General features: G+C 41.0%; 1 protein-coding gene across 4 annotated transcripts in view; it reads right to left on the reverse strand.

The window, feature by feature from the left end:
* Nucleotides 1-19,273, reverse strand: part of STAG2 (STAG2 cohesin complex component) — a 987,179-nt gene that overhangs the window by 734,088 nt on the left and 233,818 nt on the right. For all 4 annotated transcript variants that reach the window (XM_069211859.1, XM_069211886.1, XM_069211877.1 and 1 more), the window contains exon 7: nucleotides 4,059-4,135. In XM_069211859.1, the coding sequence (XP_069067960.1) occupies nucleotides 4,059-4,135 (77 nt within the window). The remainder of the gene's footprint in view (nucleotides 1-4,058; nucleotides 4,136-19,273) is intronic.

Raw genomic sequence — 19,273 nt, forward strand, 5'->3', positions numbered from 1 at the left:
AGGCAGGAAAAGAATGGTTGGAGGTCAGAGATCCCACCACATAAGGGAATGGGTAGCATTGGCTCCTCCCCCAGGAGCGATGGGTTACAGCAGAACAGCTGAAGAATCATTCCCACATGGCGTATTGAACATCTGCTCGTGGAACATAGGGGCCTGAGGGCAAAGATGGAGGATCCAGAGGTAACTAAGAATTTTACCTTTGATATTACACTCCTACAGGAATCCTGGGAGATGGAATCAATACCATTAGTAGGATTTATAGAATATCTCAGTCCAGCCACAAAAACTAACAGGCCGGGCCGGCCAAAGGGAGGCCTAGTGATATATATTAGCACTAGCATCCTAGCAAAGATCTCAGAGCACAAGGAGGAAGATCTACCCTTTCAACTAGTCAGGCTTGATGGATGGGGAAAGAATATACAGGAACCACTGATCTTAGTCCATATATACATCAATCCAAAAAACAAAACAATTGAAGTAAATAAGTTATTAAACCAACTGATAATGATGAAAAGTACGGTACAACTGGTATATTGGCTAATTTCGGGTGATTTCAATCTCAACCTATTCCACATTCCTGGTGAAGATCACACCCAAACTGTGGCAACAGTGCCCACCTAAACCCTCCCAATAAAAAGCAGGAAAGACAAGTTAGGTGAGAGGTTTATACGCACCTGTGAAGCTGTAGGCCTTTTTGCATTAAATGGTTGAAAGTTGCCTGACATCCCACCAGCATGGACAAGAGCCTTTGGGAAACAGTCTCCCACCTTGACTATACACTGGTAACTCCCGCCCTGCATACATTAGTGAGTAACTTCAGCATCTTGGACCGAGTGGAAAGTGATCACAAGCCACAGGTAATCGGGATTTGTTCATCACCATACAAGCCAGAGAAAGCGGTAGCCCTTAAAGGGGTAATTGGCACCGAAAACCTAAAACGACTTAAATGGTCATCCGATACCATTGAAAGCCAAGCGGAAGGGGCTTTACTAAGGCTAGAATCAATGGCCACGTGCAGGGCGAATTTGACAACGGTCTGGGAGAACTTTGCCACCAACCTTATTAACAAAGACACCGTAGGAAACACAAGAAAGGAAGCACAATTGATTCACCAAAAGCTTTTACATCTACCACAGCCAGTCCATAGAAGGAAAGCAACTGTAGGTAAACTACTAAGGCAAATACGTAAATTCCCAGACAATGGATCACTATTGGCTGCCTTGCGAGAGCAAAGGAAACTATTAAAAGGCGAATTATGGTCCTTTAAAAGACATCAGCAGGAGACGCTCTGGGCCAAACTACACTATGCGTCTAGAACATATGATCCCAAAAGATTCTGGAAAATCATTAATACAACGGACAAGGGTCCAATGGCAGCTAATAATGCAAATATATCAGAGGAAGCATGGGTGTGCCATTTAAAGTCACATCTAAAGGAGTTGGACACTGAAATCGTGCTGCAAACCCAGGGGTTTTTGAAAATCCAGGAACCCAAGGTTGTGGAAAGCTTGAAGATCTCAGCATCAGGATTAATAATCATTGGGAAGTCGCAAACTGATTGTGCTCCAGGGCCTAATGGTTTACCACAGGCACTGTTTAAACAGGAAACAGAAAGATGGACCAAGTTCCTGGCAGCGATGTTCAACTGTGCTCACAACAGGAATTGTCCCGGCCACCTGGAGAGGCTCAATAATTCACCCCGTCTACAAAGGAGGGAACACGGCTTCTCCAAGTAATTATAGACTTATTGCTCTTCTGGATGTCGACCTTAAGTATTTTTCATCTTGTGTGTTAAAACACCTAGAGACTTGGATCATAGACAAAAACATTCTGCCATTCAATGAAAGCAGGTTTACTAAACATCAAGGAACACTAACAAACCTCATGGCACTGGGACTTATTACCAACAGAGCAAAAGCAACCAGGACGCCAACCTATTTGTGTTTTGTTGACTTTAAAGCTGCCTTTGATTGTGTCCCCCGTAGTAAACTGTGGGCTAAACTACAGCTTTGGGGGTTACCAGTTACTATTTTAAAAGCTATTGAAATGATTTATTCTGCTACAGGGGTGAAGGTAAAACTAGGGGGTGGCTCACATCCATCCAGGGCGATAAAACAACAGTTGGTGTTAAACAAGGCTGTGTATTGGCCCCAACACTATTTAACCTGTATATAGCGGATCTGTCTGCGAAGTTAAATGTGGAATCATCCCATTCCCCCTCTCTGGGCGGCCAGCAACTATCTAATATGTTATATGCAGATGACCTATTACTAATTAGCAACACCAGAATAGGCATGCAAAAACTGCTAAACAAATTAGAAGAGTTTGCAAGGATAAATGAATTAGAAATCAACCACAACAAATCTAAAATGATTGCTATAAATCACAGACCCACCAGCCAGCGTAAATGGTACCTAAATGAAAAGACTTTGGAGAAAGTAAACTTCTATAGATACCTAGGAGTTGTGGTTGATGCCAGGTGCAACTATGCACCACAAAAAGAAGCAATAAAAAATAAGGTGCAGACACTTGCGCATGCCTTTTGCAAGCTCTCTAATTCAATCTGTGACCATGCCCTGAACCCTTTAATAGTCATAATGAGAGCAAAATTATTGCCAACCCTCTCATATGGGGCAGAAATAATGAGGGGGATGGAGGAAGCTCTATTGGAGAAGCTTCTGATAAAAACGTACAAGCGTGTCTTTCGGTTACCAAGGCATGCCTCTTCAGCCCAGGTCAGACTAGAATTTATATTGGTTAAGCAGTCGCTGGCTCGCCCTGCGGCATTCATCAAATGTTGTTACAAACTGAGCCGTGCCCAAAAAGTGTCTTTAGCCAATCTAGTCTGGCAGGAAATTACCTTAGAAAGAGGGAATGGAAACTATAAAAAGGTATCTGGAAAAGAGTATAAGCCTCTTGAACCTGGGTGAGGTATGGGATCAGTCGCTTCCCACGGCTGCTTTTAATAAAGCAGGCAATAAGTCAAGTAAGCCACATAGCTGGTTAGAAGACAGGGAGGCTCGGACTAAAACGTCGCATGGCTGGTTGATTCTCAAATAGTATAAAACTCTCAAAGAATCATCACTTATGGCTGCCTCCTATTCACGGAAAATTAAGCAACGTTTTCTAAGGCTCAGGCAGGGTGAAGTTCCAACGCCAGACCTCATGCCAAATTGGAAGAAGGGGCCACGAGCAGGCATGCATGAGTGCCACCTTTGTCATCTGGCGGTAGAAAACCTGGTGCATGTGGTCTGCATTTGCCCAGCCCTGGCTGTTGAAAGAAAATGCTCACTGAAAAAAATAACTAAATGGCTTAGGGATTATATCCTGTAGACAAGCACTAATTGATGCATTCAATCCACAAAACACCATATTGAATATTAGATCGGTTCAATTTTTGGAAATCTATTCCAGTAAAATAACATCTACTGAAACAAGCCTGTGATAGGGAGGGCGCAAATAGAGACAAAACCCATCTACTCTGAGTAAACACATCAAAGAAAGGAAGGCATTTTGGTAACATCGCTGGTCACACAGCTAGACCGCTATGAAGTCTTGCACCAGTAACCAGATTCAAGCAGGAGCTATTCAAATTTGTAGAATGTATTTAACTCTTTCCAGTTTTATAAACGTAGGTAATATATATGTTTCAGTGTATTAACATGGTTCTGTCAAATTTTATGTTGAAGGATTACTTTTATGGTTTTAATTAACTAATAAAATAAACATTTGCGGGACTGAAAAGATTCTAGTGACGTGTTCTTACTTGAAGAGGCAGTGCCAGTTTTCTAATTTATGTAGGCAGCAGCTCATTGGGCTACACTGCACTTTTATCTCACCTTCTCTAAGAAAAATGCTTGTGAAGGCTTTCATGTCACTTTGCTTTAAAAACTCAGATTTCATAACTGTTTTCTTCAAGTGCAAACTGTGTGTATATTTTATTGAAAGTAAGCAGAGGACAATTCAACAATTCCATGCTTGTGATTATAATGAAGATTCCATGGAGCATTATCAAATGATACAATAAAACATTGAAAATATAAATGAATCTCACAAACCTCATCAAATTCTTCTGTCATTTTCCGAATTATTTCAGAATTCTGCATGTGTCGAAACATATCACCACTGACCACACCTGCAATTTAAATATGGTTGAAATAGGATGAGATAAAAAAAAAAAGAAAATCCGTTTTTTTCTTCAACATGACAGATCTAGTAATGTTAATGTCACGTGGACTATTTAAGTTTAATAACCTAGTATAGGTTCTATATTAAGTCACCATGCGCCTTTGCTCTGAAATCTCTGTTTAAGTGTCAGTTAACAGCATGTCAAAAACCTCAAGACAAAATGGAGGGGTAAGGCAGAGAATTACTACAAAATAAAGGGACACATTTCAATGTGCTATTAGGAAATACTTTTAGGTAGACGTATTTGAAAGGCACATTTTGAGTCCTTTTCTTTGAGTCTTAACAGTATTACTGGATAGTGGCCAGTGTGAGCACTGCTATTTACCACTGGTGACCCAGGCCCAACAGTACTATTGCCTTTCAAAGGACTATCAATTTTACTAACTTTAGGACCTTGAGTCTCACACTGCAGCAAGCAACAAAGGCTTTTTCATTGTAGTGGTGAGAGTTAGAAACTTGGGTACAGACTCAAACAAATACTCCGTAACACCCATGTTGAGTAAAAGCTGCAACTTCAAAGGATAATAGGTCTTATTTATAGCATGATAAATAAAGGCCCTAGGACAAACAGTGATTGCATTCGCTTGCCACTGGTATTTAACAATACTGATGCATTCAATTAAGTTTAGGCACTTGACTCTTAAGTATGTCAAGGCGAGCAGCAAAGGAGTTATGGAAGGGAATGCAGGATGTTAGGAAAAAAACTAATTACATAAATGTATCTTGGGACATTTTGTACATCATTCTGAAATATAGTACTTGGGCCTGCAAAAACCTGCTTTCTAAACAAATATGTTACTCCAAATATGACAAAATGGTATCATGTCCTGCCTGCTTAGAACATTTGCTTTCAAATTCTAATGACACAAACGACCTGCTCATAACACAATTTTCATATTGATGACATCAAAACTTAGGTCCACTGCTTCGTTACAGAACAGATCAGAACCACCTACTTCTTCTCTATTGATCCAAATAAAAATAAAAAACATTAAAAAAAAGTCATGCATGTAATATTTATAACCATGGAATACTTTGACTAAAACAAACTAGAGCAAACCTTTCTGCTCAAAAGCTGATTGGACTTGTGAGTTTTTAAGTTTATTGCATGATTAACAAAAAGCTTTGCAATCAGGTAAATCTAAAATAAACAGCAGGGTATGTGCACAGAATGGCCAAACAGACAAAAGATAAAATCAGCATGGATGTACAATGTGGAAACTTAAAAGCAGGTTTCAACTAGAACTGAGACTAGTTTAAGGGGATTAGTCTTAGCCCGTGTACCTGTAAGAACAATTAAATGTGAAAATATGACAAAGACCATTATATATAAATACACCTAATGGAGAAAGGATCACAGGATACAGATATTACGAATTAAAAAGCGGTGATTGTTTGTCTATAGACTGTTTATCTATAAAATGACAATGTGCCTATGCCCCGGACAACAGTGCCAGTGTAGCAAACTGCTGTAGGATATCAAATTAAGCGCCAAATAAAAAAAATCACAAGAAGTGATTCATATATAGACAAATAAAATCATAAACTATATGTATTAACATTTGAAAAACCTTCTTGGAACAACAATGTTGGTAGACAGATGGTACCACTTTCAACCTCCATTCTGATGTTGCTTCAGCATATATAAAAATATTTAGATGAACTTAACCAGTCTAACATTTAAGACTACATTTGGAGGGTTCAGAGCTGCTTTAAACGGGCCTGTCTATAAGACCAGACATTCTATTGATTGAACTGCTAATGAAGCAAATGTCAGCGGAGTTCAAGTAACACAGGATACAAACATATTATATGTAAGATAGATTCCCGCTCCTCACTACAAAGTCTACATTTCATCACGGGTGGTCAGGTTTGCACTTTGGTAAATGGTCCAGCGTCTGCAAGATCCCAAATCAAAAAGTCAACAGTCAACTTTTATATGCCTTTGTTAATCTGCTCCCAAGTAGGGCTGCTTCTCCGAGGTACTATATGAAGATAACACCATCTAAGCATGGGTCCATTGAAAGAGCTTTGTCAGAGAATCTGCCAGAGCTCAAGCACTGGCATTCACCATTATTTTAAAAACTCATTTTAATTTACCCCCAAGGCCCCATACCTCCCAGACACGTAGGTCATCCAGGCATTTGGTAATGTATTGGGCATGAGCAACTTTGCCTCGGGCATTCTAATTCATTCTATATCCTGCAGTTAAGTGGGTTGGGGGGATGGGGGGGGGGGTTGCTGATTAATGTTACGACACAACTTGAATACACTTTTCCAGACCACAGGTTGCTGAAGGACACCACATTCCAGGTGCACCTGGGCCGGTGAAGCTAATTTTGTTACACAGAAACTACCTTTATAGATTTTTACCAAGAGTGTATGTATCAGTTTGGCATCATTTCTTAGCATAATTACACTTTAGTATGAAAGGACCGGTAGTAACTTCCCCTGTATATCCAGAAAAATTGGATCCATGCTTTGGGCCCCAGAGCTTTTTTCCTAGGGTTAAAAAGGCTGCCTGGAGCACATATGCCCTCCATACCAGAACATGTTTAAGATAAGGTCTCCGTAAGAGCTTTTACTACCATGGAATAGATACTGTCCAACCAGATAAAAGAGGTGGCAACTGTGAATGACAATTAGGATGATGCAAAGCATTGTGGATAATGAGACTTAAAGGAAGGTCTGAATGTTGATCACAAACAACATTATTTTTATGGGTGATTAATGTACATACTTATGAAAAGATCCATGTGACAAGGCTCAGTATCTGCCGTTAGGGATAAATATTAGGTATGCACTTCCCACAAGGTGTATCCAATGTGTAAGACCAGATCAGGAATGGCTGTATTGTCTGCACACAACTGATCGCAACTATATATAGATCATACTATAGAGTATAAATATTGACACTGATATATACAGGACAAAATGTTTTCACGCACTCTAAACATGTAATGTTAAGTATTGTATCAACATAAGAGAATATGTAATATAGATATACTGTATATATGGGTTATATACAATGATATAAGTGTAAGATTGGTCTAAGGTGATAATGTATTTTCTGTGTAATGGTGATCACTTTAATTGCTCACATAATATACAATCAGGGAAGAGTATATATCTAGATTTTGTCTTTTCTTTTGGACACATTACTTTTTTACTTTAACATCACAATCATTTCTCTATTGAGACACAAATTGTACTCCTTGTTTTCTTAGGTGCACTATGGTACATTTTGATTCTCTCCACATTTACTAATACAAGGATTGCTCATTAAATAATAGGATATTATACATAGTCATTTGACTGTCACCTATCAGTTGCGCTTCGGATTTAAAGGATTGCAGTATATGCATATCCCCTGTTTTAGGACATATTGTCACCTGTACCAGCGGCTGAGTTTGAATTGCAGTTAAGATACACTTTACATTGTGAAGCCTCTATTTTGCCACAATCTGGTATTATTTTTGTACCGAGCATCACAGATACACAGTCTTAGTCCTGTAGTTTGAATTATCAGCTTCGCTGATTAGTGGCTTTGTGCAGATATAACCCATGTTCCGTAAGGATTAGACTGTTCTTGGGTACTATTAAACATTGTGATATGAGGTAGTCTTTTTTGCCGGTTATCGTTGGATATGAATGTTTATTACATGTTTGAACATGCTAAAAGATGGCAGGCGATTTCAGTTACTCAAAGTCCTACATCTGTGATGTTTATCTTCGGATGATTGTTTTGTTATGTCTGACATCCATGTTACTTAGCACGAGGCTTTGTATGATGTATAAAAGGCAACTCAAACAGCACTCAAGTTCCACGCTATTTTTTTATCTGGCAAGATGCTGCGCAGACTCGGGACCACTCTCCCGGGTATGTGACCTAAGTAGGTAAAGGTTCTTTGACTTTGAGATGTGTTTAATAGGTAGATAATATGCTTGAAACTCTTTGCAAATAGATCCATTTCAGCATGATTACGATAGGTAATGTGCGCTTAAAACATGTTGTGTACTTAAATAACGTGGCACTCAATAAGAAGCTAGGATTAGTTTAATAGGTTTACAGGTGCTGCGATAGAGGCACGTATAAGCAGGCCTAAAAAAAAAAATCATAAAAATTGTACTAGACTTGCAAGTCTAGTAGCTAGAATAATCTAATCAACCTAACTGTAATGTACTTGACCCAGAAACGGGTCTCAAATTGTGTGATCCTAGGCAAATATTGTATTTTACAGTTGCCTTTCTCTTCATTCTCACATGAGTGCACCTTCAAATATTTGCGTTCAGTATTTCGGCAAAAAAAAAAAAACACACAAAAAAAACCTCTTTTGTCTGATTAAATTCACTAAACATTTGCTCCATGTTTAATAAATCTAGCCCACATATAGGGTACACATGATCCATGCATGACTTGCCTTTTAGTTTACGAATAGCTCTGCCATCAGGAGCAAAGTGTTTCTCAGTTTATGTCTAAACACTCACTTTTAATAAATATATTACTAACACATGATGTGGTAGCGCACATTTACAGACAGTAAATTTCCAAGAAATGTCCAAAAACCTTCCCACTAACTTGCAGCTTTACTGATAAAACTATATCGTGTATTAACAATCTGTGAAAATTGGGCTTCAGAAAACATTTATCCTTTGCACAACCCCAAGTAAAGTGTTCTGAATTTTTTTCATCCTATTATTTTGTCATCACACAGAAGTAGAAAAAGTGGCCTTGCACAGCTACTGAAATATATTTTGAAATGTTTGTAAAGATGACTTAGTTATATAAATGTTGTGTGTTAGAAAAAACCTGATTTACATAGGTCAGAGAGTTCACCTTACAAAATCCAGGAACTCTGCAGTCACAAGGAAAAGTATTTGCATTACAAGATAAACTGACTTTTGACCTCTGTTTTGATCAGAGCAAATGTGAGAAGAATAATATTTAAAGGCATCTTAATTATTAATTTAGTTTCTGACTGAACAAGAACACCTGTTCTTTGCCCAATTGCCAGGAGGGTTGAGTGGAATATAAAATAGCTCGACCTCATAAAACTCTAGCGAGGGGTCGAGTAGATTTTTCGAGCACTGGTAAGTCCTCCTTTCTTGACTATACTTGGTGAGGTTTAGACTGACAGATTAGGATAAGAGATAGGTTATTTTTTTGGCACCAGGCGACTATGGACTCCTGGTGGGATACCCATTTCAGATAGTTTCAGCCCTATGAGATACACAATTGTACATTGATAATGTCCCTTTATGGTTTAGACCAACAGGCATATAATATAGGGGCTAATGACAATGTTTGGTTTTCGTGATCCATACAGTTACTGTAGAGGAGTAGAGGAGTAAGAAACATAGAAAATAAATCTTTTACGTTACCAACACTGATATGAGTAGGTAAGATATGATTTTGGTGTTTTTTTGGTCTGGACTGATACACGACCCCCTAAATGCTAATGGTGTACACGTTTGAATTTTAGGATACTGGCACCTAGGAGTCATCTAAGATATTACTGACACAAAAGTTAAAGAGCAAGACTGCTACGTATGTAGGTGAACAGTAGTCCAAGAATTAATGTACTAACACCACATATGGTGCTGGTATAATTGTTTTCCATTTGGGTAATTATTACTTAGATTTTTACTCAGGGAACACATTGGTGATTGTTGTCTAAGGAAGATGAGAAGCGCCAATCACAACCACTATTTCTAGCGAGCACGAGTGGCTCGGTTTTCACCTGGGGGACGTATTTTCCATTATAAATATAAGCTCCCTGAAACTATGTATATTTCTTAATTCTGTTATAGGCTTGAAGAAGTCACCTGCAACACATGCAACCTTGACGAAACATGTTGCCGGGCGATGGTGAATCAATAAAATGAAAATAAAGTTGTAATACATACCAATTAACACAACGTGGACTTGCTTAAGTGTGCTCAGAGTTGTTGATTAATCATGTGGATCTCCTCTATTGAGGAAGATCTAGTGGCTCTTCCCCCTCCTTGAGCACCAAACAATTTTTTGTAGATAATTTTTTGCTACAGTCCTAATTAAGAGTGCCCCGCCATTCCCAGCCACCTTCATTTACGGCCTCATTTTTAATGGACTCTGATATTGTAAAGACCCTCTAGCATCTGGCCAAACCAGAAGATATTTATATTTCAAGAATTTTTACAATGTTAAGTCTGCCCACCTCCCTGGCTTATTCAGTCACCTCTCAATCATATTTGTGGTCTTTTAGATTCACCTCCAGTTTATTTAGCATTGTGTATTCAAATTTCAAAATATATTTATTCGATTTTATATACTTAATCAAAAAAAGAGCATAAAACACAATAAATATGATACAGTGCATCATAAACCAATAGGAACTATTGAGGAACTATTAAACAATACATATTCTCTGTAATATCACATTCAAGGAAGAAGGCAAAGGAAAAACTCTTTGAAATACTTAAGATACAATTCAATGAAATGCATTACTTACTAAAAATCAGCCACTCTGGATATTAAAAAACACTGTGCCGCAGACAAACAATTACCCATCCATTGATTTCCTATTTTTAACTGACAGCTTGGATGAACAGCTCACACCAAAACAAACAGAGACTAGCAGCTGCAGATTTGAAAGGGCATCAATATGCTTATGGAAAGCAAGAGGTTTTAAGATATGTTTATGGCAACTTAGGAAAAGAAATATACACAATTTACAAACATAAAATGCATCAAGGGCTGCTTAGCAGACCCCGTCACAGGGGCAGGTCGCCAGTCTGCTTCCCACAGCTTTGAATCATCAGGAATAGACAATAGGTGTCAAACTGTACCAGCCCTGAATCTAAAAAGGAGACACCTTTCCGACTAAGAGTTTCAGATAAAATGCCACTGCCCCTGAAGCCAAAATAATGTAATAATCATGTGTGTAGCACTTATGGAAAACACTATACATTGTCAATGACCTACATAACTGGGTGCAGAGACTTAACTAGTTGATTATCAGACTTTTTAAAACTGACCAGGGCTGTAAACAGTTCCTCAAGCCCTTTATCTGTAAACAGCATATTAACATAGGTCAGCAAGGGTATAGTTAGATCCTTATCAAGACTGAGACAGTCCAATACAACCTCCCAGTTAAAGCTTTGTTTCAGGCTAGACCAAACCTTAACCCACTGCAAAAGCGGTGCCAGCTTGACTGCATCACTAACAATGTTGGTCAAGCTAAGAGTGCAGAATAAAGATGGAACTAGTTGGGGGGCATTTAACAGTCGCCAGCAACCCTGATTTTCACTCAACTTGTATGGGAGAAGGGCTATAGAATCCCCTTATTCCTGCCCCTTACGTCACAGTAGAAACACACTACAAGTTTTACATTTTCATATTGGGAAGTGCAACTGCTGCCTTTCTTGCAGGTGGGATTAATTAGGGACCCGCAGCCCTACTTAACCTAAGGCAAGCAGCATTAACTTGGGGCTGCCAAGAGCATGTGGAAAAAAGTAATTGAAATTCGAAACAGCACTCATGGACTGACCTGAGACCCCCAGGGACCTCATACTTCTCTCTGGGCTGCATGTCATTATGTCATTATCTGAGGTTTCCAAAAGTTGGTTGTGAAACCCAGGTTTGCCATAAATCCAATGAAGGAGTATACCAAACGGGCACGACATTAGTGGTGCAAGCCATTAGGACGGCATGATCGCCATATAATAATGCTGGCTATATTTGGTATGTCACTAGCTCAAATGAGCACTTGACATGTTGATGTAGATGATCTAAAGCAGCGGAGCCAAAATGCAACCCTGCCTAAAAGAAAGATGTCTGTGGTTTCCCCATTTCGACCATATCTAACCTTAGGCCCTAAGCTCTCATTAAGTGTGTACAAAAAGTTCACCAAGTGGGCTTCCACTCCCAGGGCCGGAGAGGTGAAGCTCTCCTGCTGTGGGAGTAACCACTGCAAAATCAGAAGCTGTGCAAACAGCAGGAGAGCTACAGGGGGGGATGAGGGGATATATGGGGGAGTCCGTCGGGGGTTCAATAGTCCGTGCAAGAGTGGCACCAGAGTTAAGGAACAGCCACCTTTCTGCTTGAGCTACTTTGATACTGATGACCTCCACCTCCAACACTGGGTCTATAAAAATACATTTCAAGGGAGGGGCAGAGGTTAGTGACACTACAGGAGCTTTCCTCTTGCCCATATCTGTTTTAAAAAACAAAGAACAGCAACAAAGAATGAAAAAGTGACTTGAAAGCTGTAGGCCAAAGGGAGTGGGGCCCAGCTACTCCGGGCTCAGACAGGCCCAGTTGTTTTATCCCCTTCACTGCAAGAGCTGCTTGAAGGTCTGTGTTTGACTGCAGTCCTTCCCATAAATGTGTCCATCAAACAAAAAGTGGAAATAGGCCCAGCAGAGGAGCATCAGTGTTCACTTTGACACTTGCATTTGTAAAGTATGAATTCAGTTTCCAGCAGCTGTGGATTGAGTGGACAATGTCCACAAGAGGTGATTTACAGGACCTTCCGTCTAAAGTACTTCAACAGCCTCTGCCAGGTCCCTGGGGGATCACAGCAGTTTTCCACTAGCAGGTCAGGTCATATGGTTTTAGGCAGCATCTCCTCAATTCAAGTCCTCTGGTGAACTACTGGTTTGACCCACAAGAGGCAAGCTCCCCCAGGTAATTCATTTTTATGTATAAAAACAAAAACAAAGACACCAACCAGCCTCTGCAAGCCCACTCTAGTGTGACTATACAGCATCAGGTCATCCGCACAGATTAGATTAGAGGTTTGTTCCCAAGTACCGGTACGTATAAGTTGACTTTATCAAGCTACCCCATAAGATCTGAGACAAAACAGATTTAAAAGCAAGTGGGCCAAAACCTATCCTTGTTTTAAGCCTTCCATAGCAACAATTTTCCTTCAGAGGAAACTGCCTTCTCCCACTCTCGTTCCTAACCAGGTTCAGGAGTACTATAGCTCTATCGCTCCTCAAAGGCTCTGGAGGGAAGCCTGCAAGCTCTTAACTTTCCACAAAGGCACTTTCTTGAAACTCCATCAAATACTGCCTTGAAAAGTACATATGCAGAAGCGAATATGTCTGAACGGTGCAGTCCATTAACAGAGACAGACATCAAGATGGACAGGCAGCCCCAGTTTTGGCACAATTCTGTTTGATTCAAGGAGACAATCCCTCATTTCGTTGGCCCACAGCTCTAGGTAATTTAGCAGTAAACACGCAAAATATATGGCTTCAATGTCAATCAGCGGAATAACTAATATTTAAGTTATGTTGCATCCCCACCTTTGTGGAGTAGAGGATTATCGAGCCCTGCCAAAACTTGGGGAGTTCTTCTGTTTGCAAAATATGTTAGTGGAGCTTGGGGAGCCTATCAGCCCATAACTGGGAATCCTAACTTGGGCCTGGTGCACAATCAGTATGTGATTTGGTGAAAACATTCAAAATGTCTTCGTTGGTGAAACCAGTTAGGTATTTAGCCTGGTTGGGGTCCATACTGCAATTGTGCATAATCAAATTTTGAGCAGTTGGGTTTCTACTGTTACGCCAGCTACGGTTTTACTTTGGGTGACTTTGCATGGAGTATTTAAAATCTCATCCCAGCTATGCATGGAGGTCATTGCGCAACTCACACAGTTTTGCCACCTGGTTGATCAGCATGTGCCGAAAAGTGTTTTGTTAGATAGGTCACCCAAACCTGCTCGCTAATATTTTCATAATTAGCTTCCGTGGCCCATGCCCCTTTTTTGTTATTCATTCACCAAAGGTTTGCTGGGTCTTTATTCCTACTGGCACAGATAATCGTTATGTTTTGCTTTTTTTAAAGTCCAGGGTTCTTTTTTCCCCCATTTCCTCCTGTGGTGTTTTACTGCCTCTTTTAGTACTGGACATTATGGAGTAACTAAACTACATATTCATCAACTTTAGAACATCTCACTTCCTGGGTTAACTATTTTATTGTTGGGACTGCCAAGGTAAAACCTTTACTGCAGGTTTTCCTTGGGTATTGTATTGTAATATATCTTGTGAGGTTCAGCCCGCTACTATGAGGTACTCTAAATCTAGGTTAACTTAAAAGTTGCACAGCTCCTGAAGATGACTGGTGCTATATGTGCGTCTAATCTTTTCCTTTTCAGGTTCACTGCATGCCCATCAGACAAGAGGACATTTGACTCTGGGAGGTTCAAACTGATTTAGATACATAACCTGATGAGAATGGTTGCTATCTGGCCACTTGCCAATCCAAAATAGCTGGATATGGCACAAGAGGGCAACATTTGCCAATGTATAGTCCAGGTACAAGACACTTTTCTGTTATCCTAGACCACCCTTGCGGTTTGTCACCACAGAACCTACCATAAACAACCCTCAAGCCCACTGAGGTACAATAATAAAAGAACCTTTACCCTAGTTTGTATGGACATTTTATTGGTAGAAGAGTTTGATCTGGTACTGGCCCCCCCAGGTACCCATTTCAGAGTAAGTCTACCTCCTCCTCTTGTTTGTGAAATAGGTTCAAATTGAAACCATCTTTTAGGTTAATATCTGCATCAGTATAGGCTGCAGTCAAATCCATGTATGACTTGACAACTTTTCAACCTTAAATCTTTTTGTCTTTTGAGAGAGGATTTAGGTAAAAGTTTACAATGATTAGGTGCCTTTTTCCTTCTGTCTTCTGCCCCTCCAAAAGTACTGCAAGGAGACTGGGTTCTGGTAGCACAAGGTGGGAAATATGTATCTTCAGTTCTGAGTTAATCTATATAGAGATGCCCCCATTGGGGACTCCCATGTGGTACTTTAACAGCAAAGCTGACATATTTTTGCTCTATCCTATTAACAGAACCTGGTTTTGGGACCAGATTTTCTGAAGGGATATGATGTGAAATTGCTGCCAATGTTTTAAGGTCAGTGTCACCAATGTTATTGCTCCACAGTACATTGTGTTCATTACAATGTCATCCACCAATAGCAGTAAATCGAGATAAATGATCTTACCAATCAGAAACCGTGGTGCTTTTACGGCCAAAACATTGTTCCTTAAAAACTCCCCCCTCCCACCTCCCTGGCCCCCCAGCACACTCCCCTTCGCTCGATACCCCTTCTATGGGCCTGCCTGATCTGAGCCTCTGTGTACCATTCACGCCCCACATACCTTCCCCCCCCATTTTTTAAGTGCATTCCCCACCCCTTGTAGATCACTCTTCACCACTTGGCACAAATCAAGATCCCTTTCACAGTCAGTCAATCAATCTAGGAGCTTTGGTCAATCTAGGAGCCTCCTGATGGCACCAGATTTTAGCTGTATTTCGCTTTACAATGTCAATGGCTTGTTTCAGCCAGATCCCCCCATATTTTGGTCACCGAACTTCCCCCCCCCCCCCCCCCCCCCTGGACTCCCAACAGCAAAACCTTCACCTCCACTGGGACCTCCAACTCTGGCACATGGCACATCACCCGGGTTAGTTTGGACCAGTATTTCTGCTCCTCGGGCATCCTCAAAGTATGTGAAAGAGTCTTCTTCAGCGCAGCCCCTCAGGCAAAGCGGCTAATCCGCTCTCCCAATTTTGTGCAACAAAGTATGTGAATAGTATGATCGAAGTAGCATTCTAAGTGGCACCAATAAGAAGCAAGCCTTATGGCAATCTCCTGGGGCTCCCTCAGTGCCTCCCCTCTTTGCTCATCGACTAGGGTTTCCTGGTACATTGTCCACACCCACCTCCACCTCCCCAAAAGGTGCAGTGTTATTGACAATTTCTTGTGAATTACCGAAACCCCTTTTTCAAGTATGGGCTCTCTTAACAACAGGTCCTCTAACAGAGAAGATTCAAGCAGAAGTTCGATGTGTCTCCTAAGTGCATGTCCCAGAAATACCGAAAACGCTTGGTCTCCATCATATCAAAGTCCAGTCAAAGCTATTCGAAGCTAATAAATGCAGTCCAAGTGTTCAATGCCTATCAATTCCCACTTTTTGACCCCTGTAAAGCCCTTACCTCTGACAACGTATCACTATACCAAAGCAGGGTATGTTTAGTTAATCTCACCCTCCAGCCGAGAAATGCTTTTGCCTCCTTTCATGCCTGTATCACAGGCGGTGTGCGATGCAGAAGGGCTTTCTCCCAACGTGAATCACCCAATAACGCATCAGGGCCACGCCCACCCATTATATTCCTGTCCAACTGGTAACCCAGGTCCTGTTGATTTGCAAAGATCCATTTGTTAATTATCAGAAGATATGCCGCCAAGTAGTATCTTTAGTTTCTTTGGTTTCTGGGGCTGGGTGGGTGCCTGTCTAATTCACTTACAGCTAGGTTTGGTGGATAATGCAGCTGTAAGCAAAGCCCAATCTGACACGTGGCAACTTGTCTGGCTTTATATTCATTTTCTTCTTCGCAAAGTGTCACCGATTTTATTGCTTAAGAATCCAAGGTACCATGAACAGATCATCAGTTCCATAGTTGGTGGCTGTATGAGTGTTGGTCTAATTCACTTAAATCTAGGTTTGCTAGATAACGCAGCTGCAAGTCAAGTCCATTCTGACATCTGGCAACTTGATTCTCTGGCTTTACATCCATTTTCTTCTTTACGAGGCCTTAACAAATCTGAGATGGTATCACCTGGTAATACAAGCAGTGATACTGAGGATGGTCCCACAGGCCCCCACAAAACAACCTTTTATGTCTGCTCCATCATTGCGATTCCTGATTTGCTAGCAGCAGGGAACATACATTACCTGAGTACCAGCTGATCTTGTTGCCCCAATTTCTAAGAGCTGTCTTCTGTATATACCTCCGCAACATGTTGGGTGTAGAGAAAGTGACAACAGTAGGGTCAGTTTATTGCAGTACAAGTGGTATTCAAAATTCTATAGAGGATATGTCACATGACGTTATACCTGGTAGCCCTGGGATTTCTTTATAATACATCATGGCTGCCCCTTCTGTTGTATTCCAGGTACCATAATATTTTGTTTTGCTGAAATGTCATAGTTAAATAACCACCAGCCCCCATGCTGGTCAAATGATCTCTTTACTCAGGTGGGGGGCCTTTGTGACTGGTAATGCCAGATTTAGGCCCTCTCTTGATAACTTTACATCCTTGGCTCCTGAGCAGTTTTGGGTTACTGGCTGGTTCTCGTTTGTGTGTGTGTCTACAAGAGGTAAAGGCTCCTCCTGGTGTAACAATTCAGTTTGTGTTTCAGTGGTAGCTGATATAGTTCTCTCTGAAGGGCAGTTAGAATGCCCTGGTAATTATTTGATTGGAGCTCCGCCTTCTGCTGACTATGCAACTGCCAGTTATAGTTCATATGTTCTGCTCCTTGCTTATCGTGGTGGTTTGACTCCCGTCCTTCTTGGGGTATCAGGTCCTTATGGATTTCTTTTTAAAGCTTAGAAATAACTTTCTCATGTTATTTTCTGTGGTTGAAAGTGACTATCTTTTAGTGCCCTTACATTGCTTCTTCCTCATGCTCAATCAGTGTTTATGGGTGGATCGGCTTGAGACATTCTTGGGCACTACAGACTTCCTGGTTAACTCATCATCCCTCAGTTGTCTTAGAAAGGGTTTGTCGCTCCACCACAGAGTAGATGACTCCCTCCGCCTCCTCTTGCTGTGGAGTGCTGGGATGAGTATTTTGTACTGGGCTTGCAATTATAGACCCACTGTCGACTGACACTTGCATTAATTGTCTGACATGACATTTAAATAATGGCTTTCATTTCTTCTGCGCCGTTATTTTCAGTGTCACTTTTATTGTATTATAAGTGCTTCTTCCTGACTTGTTGATTTTTGCTCACAGTTAGATCGTGATATAAATCTTTGTCTTTGTTTTGTTCAGTCTTGCCTTTCATGGGCTCAGTTTTACTTCTTCGAAGAGAATGTTTACAGTAGCAGGAAGGGTGGTTAATTTGTCCAATATGGGCAAACATATTCAGGGGGTTGTCTTGTGCAATGCGGTTTGCAACCTAGACTCTGACAATGAGTGAGTTTAGTTAACTTCTCATCTATCCCTGTCACATAGAAAGCCAAACTATGTAGCAGGTTGACTTAGATATCCATTTTGTCCAAAGGTAATTCATTGCTAGGAATGTAGCCTGCATTGTATTCAGAAGGGCTTGCCAGGTATAACAGACAAGTGGGTAGACTGCACAAATCCTTTGTGTATTCGGGGTTCATTCCAATAAGCTCATTTGGGGTGAGGTTCATTTGCATGTGCACTTAATGACAGGCATGAAAAGCATGCATTGCTCACTATGTGCTGTAACCTCCTATGCTTGTTTCCTGCTGCGGGGTTTATTTGGACTCCACCAGTTCGCATTGCTTAGTAGCCTAGACAACATGACTGGATCTTAAACTAAAGATTTTCTCCTAGTTTCAGCACTTGTGCACTGTATTTTGGGCCACCTTATCACAGACGGCGGACTTGTCCACTCTGCTACCTGCTCCTCCACTCTCATCGTAGCAGCCTGTCTGTCACTTATCTTCAACCTAGCCTTGTGACGTCCTGGCTCTCCCATGGACACTAAGTAAGCAGATAACCTTCCCTAAGGGCTTATGAATCTTCCTAAGCCACTGAGGCTGGGCAGGAACAAATGCGTCAAAAGCAGTGAAGTCAGTGAGGCAAGGCAGCATCAATTAAGTGTCCGCCCCTCCCCCTGTGTTGGAGGAAACGCTTCGGATCCAGGCCAGGGTATGTTGCTCGCTTGCCAATAAAGTGATCACATCAGTGACAAAATCACATCACTGGTAAGCTAGTATTGAGGAAAACACTTACCGTTTCTCTACGAGCACAGAGGAGGCTGAAAACCGCCTATTCTCGAGCTCCCTGGGAACTGTGCTGAAATTTACCGTTCAAACAAAATCTTTTGCTTTAGAATGCCAGGTCGATCATAGTTGGATTTCATCACCTGGGACTTCCACTGGACATCAGGGATCTTTTTTGGGGGGTGATCAGTACCAGTGGGCAAGGGCTTGTACTCACCGTACCACCTCATATACCATCAGTTGTTCTGACCCCGGCTCCTCCTGATTAAAAAATAAAAAAAAGAAAAAGGGGAGGGGAGGGGTAAGTACCCCCAAT

This window comes from Pleurodeles waltl, chromosome 2_1, assembly GCF_031143425.1.
Source record: "Pleurodeles waltl isolate 20211129_DDA chromosome 2_1, aPleWal1.hap1.20221129, whole genome shotgun sequence".
NCBI lineage: Eukaryota > Metazoa > Chordata > Amphibia > Caudata > Salamandridae > Pleurodeles > Pleurodeles waltl.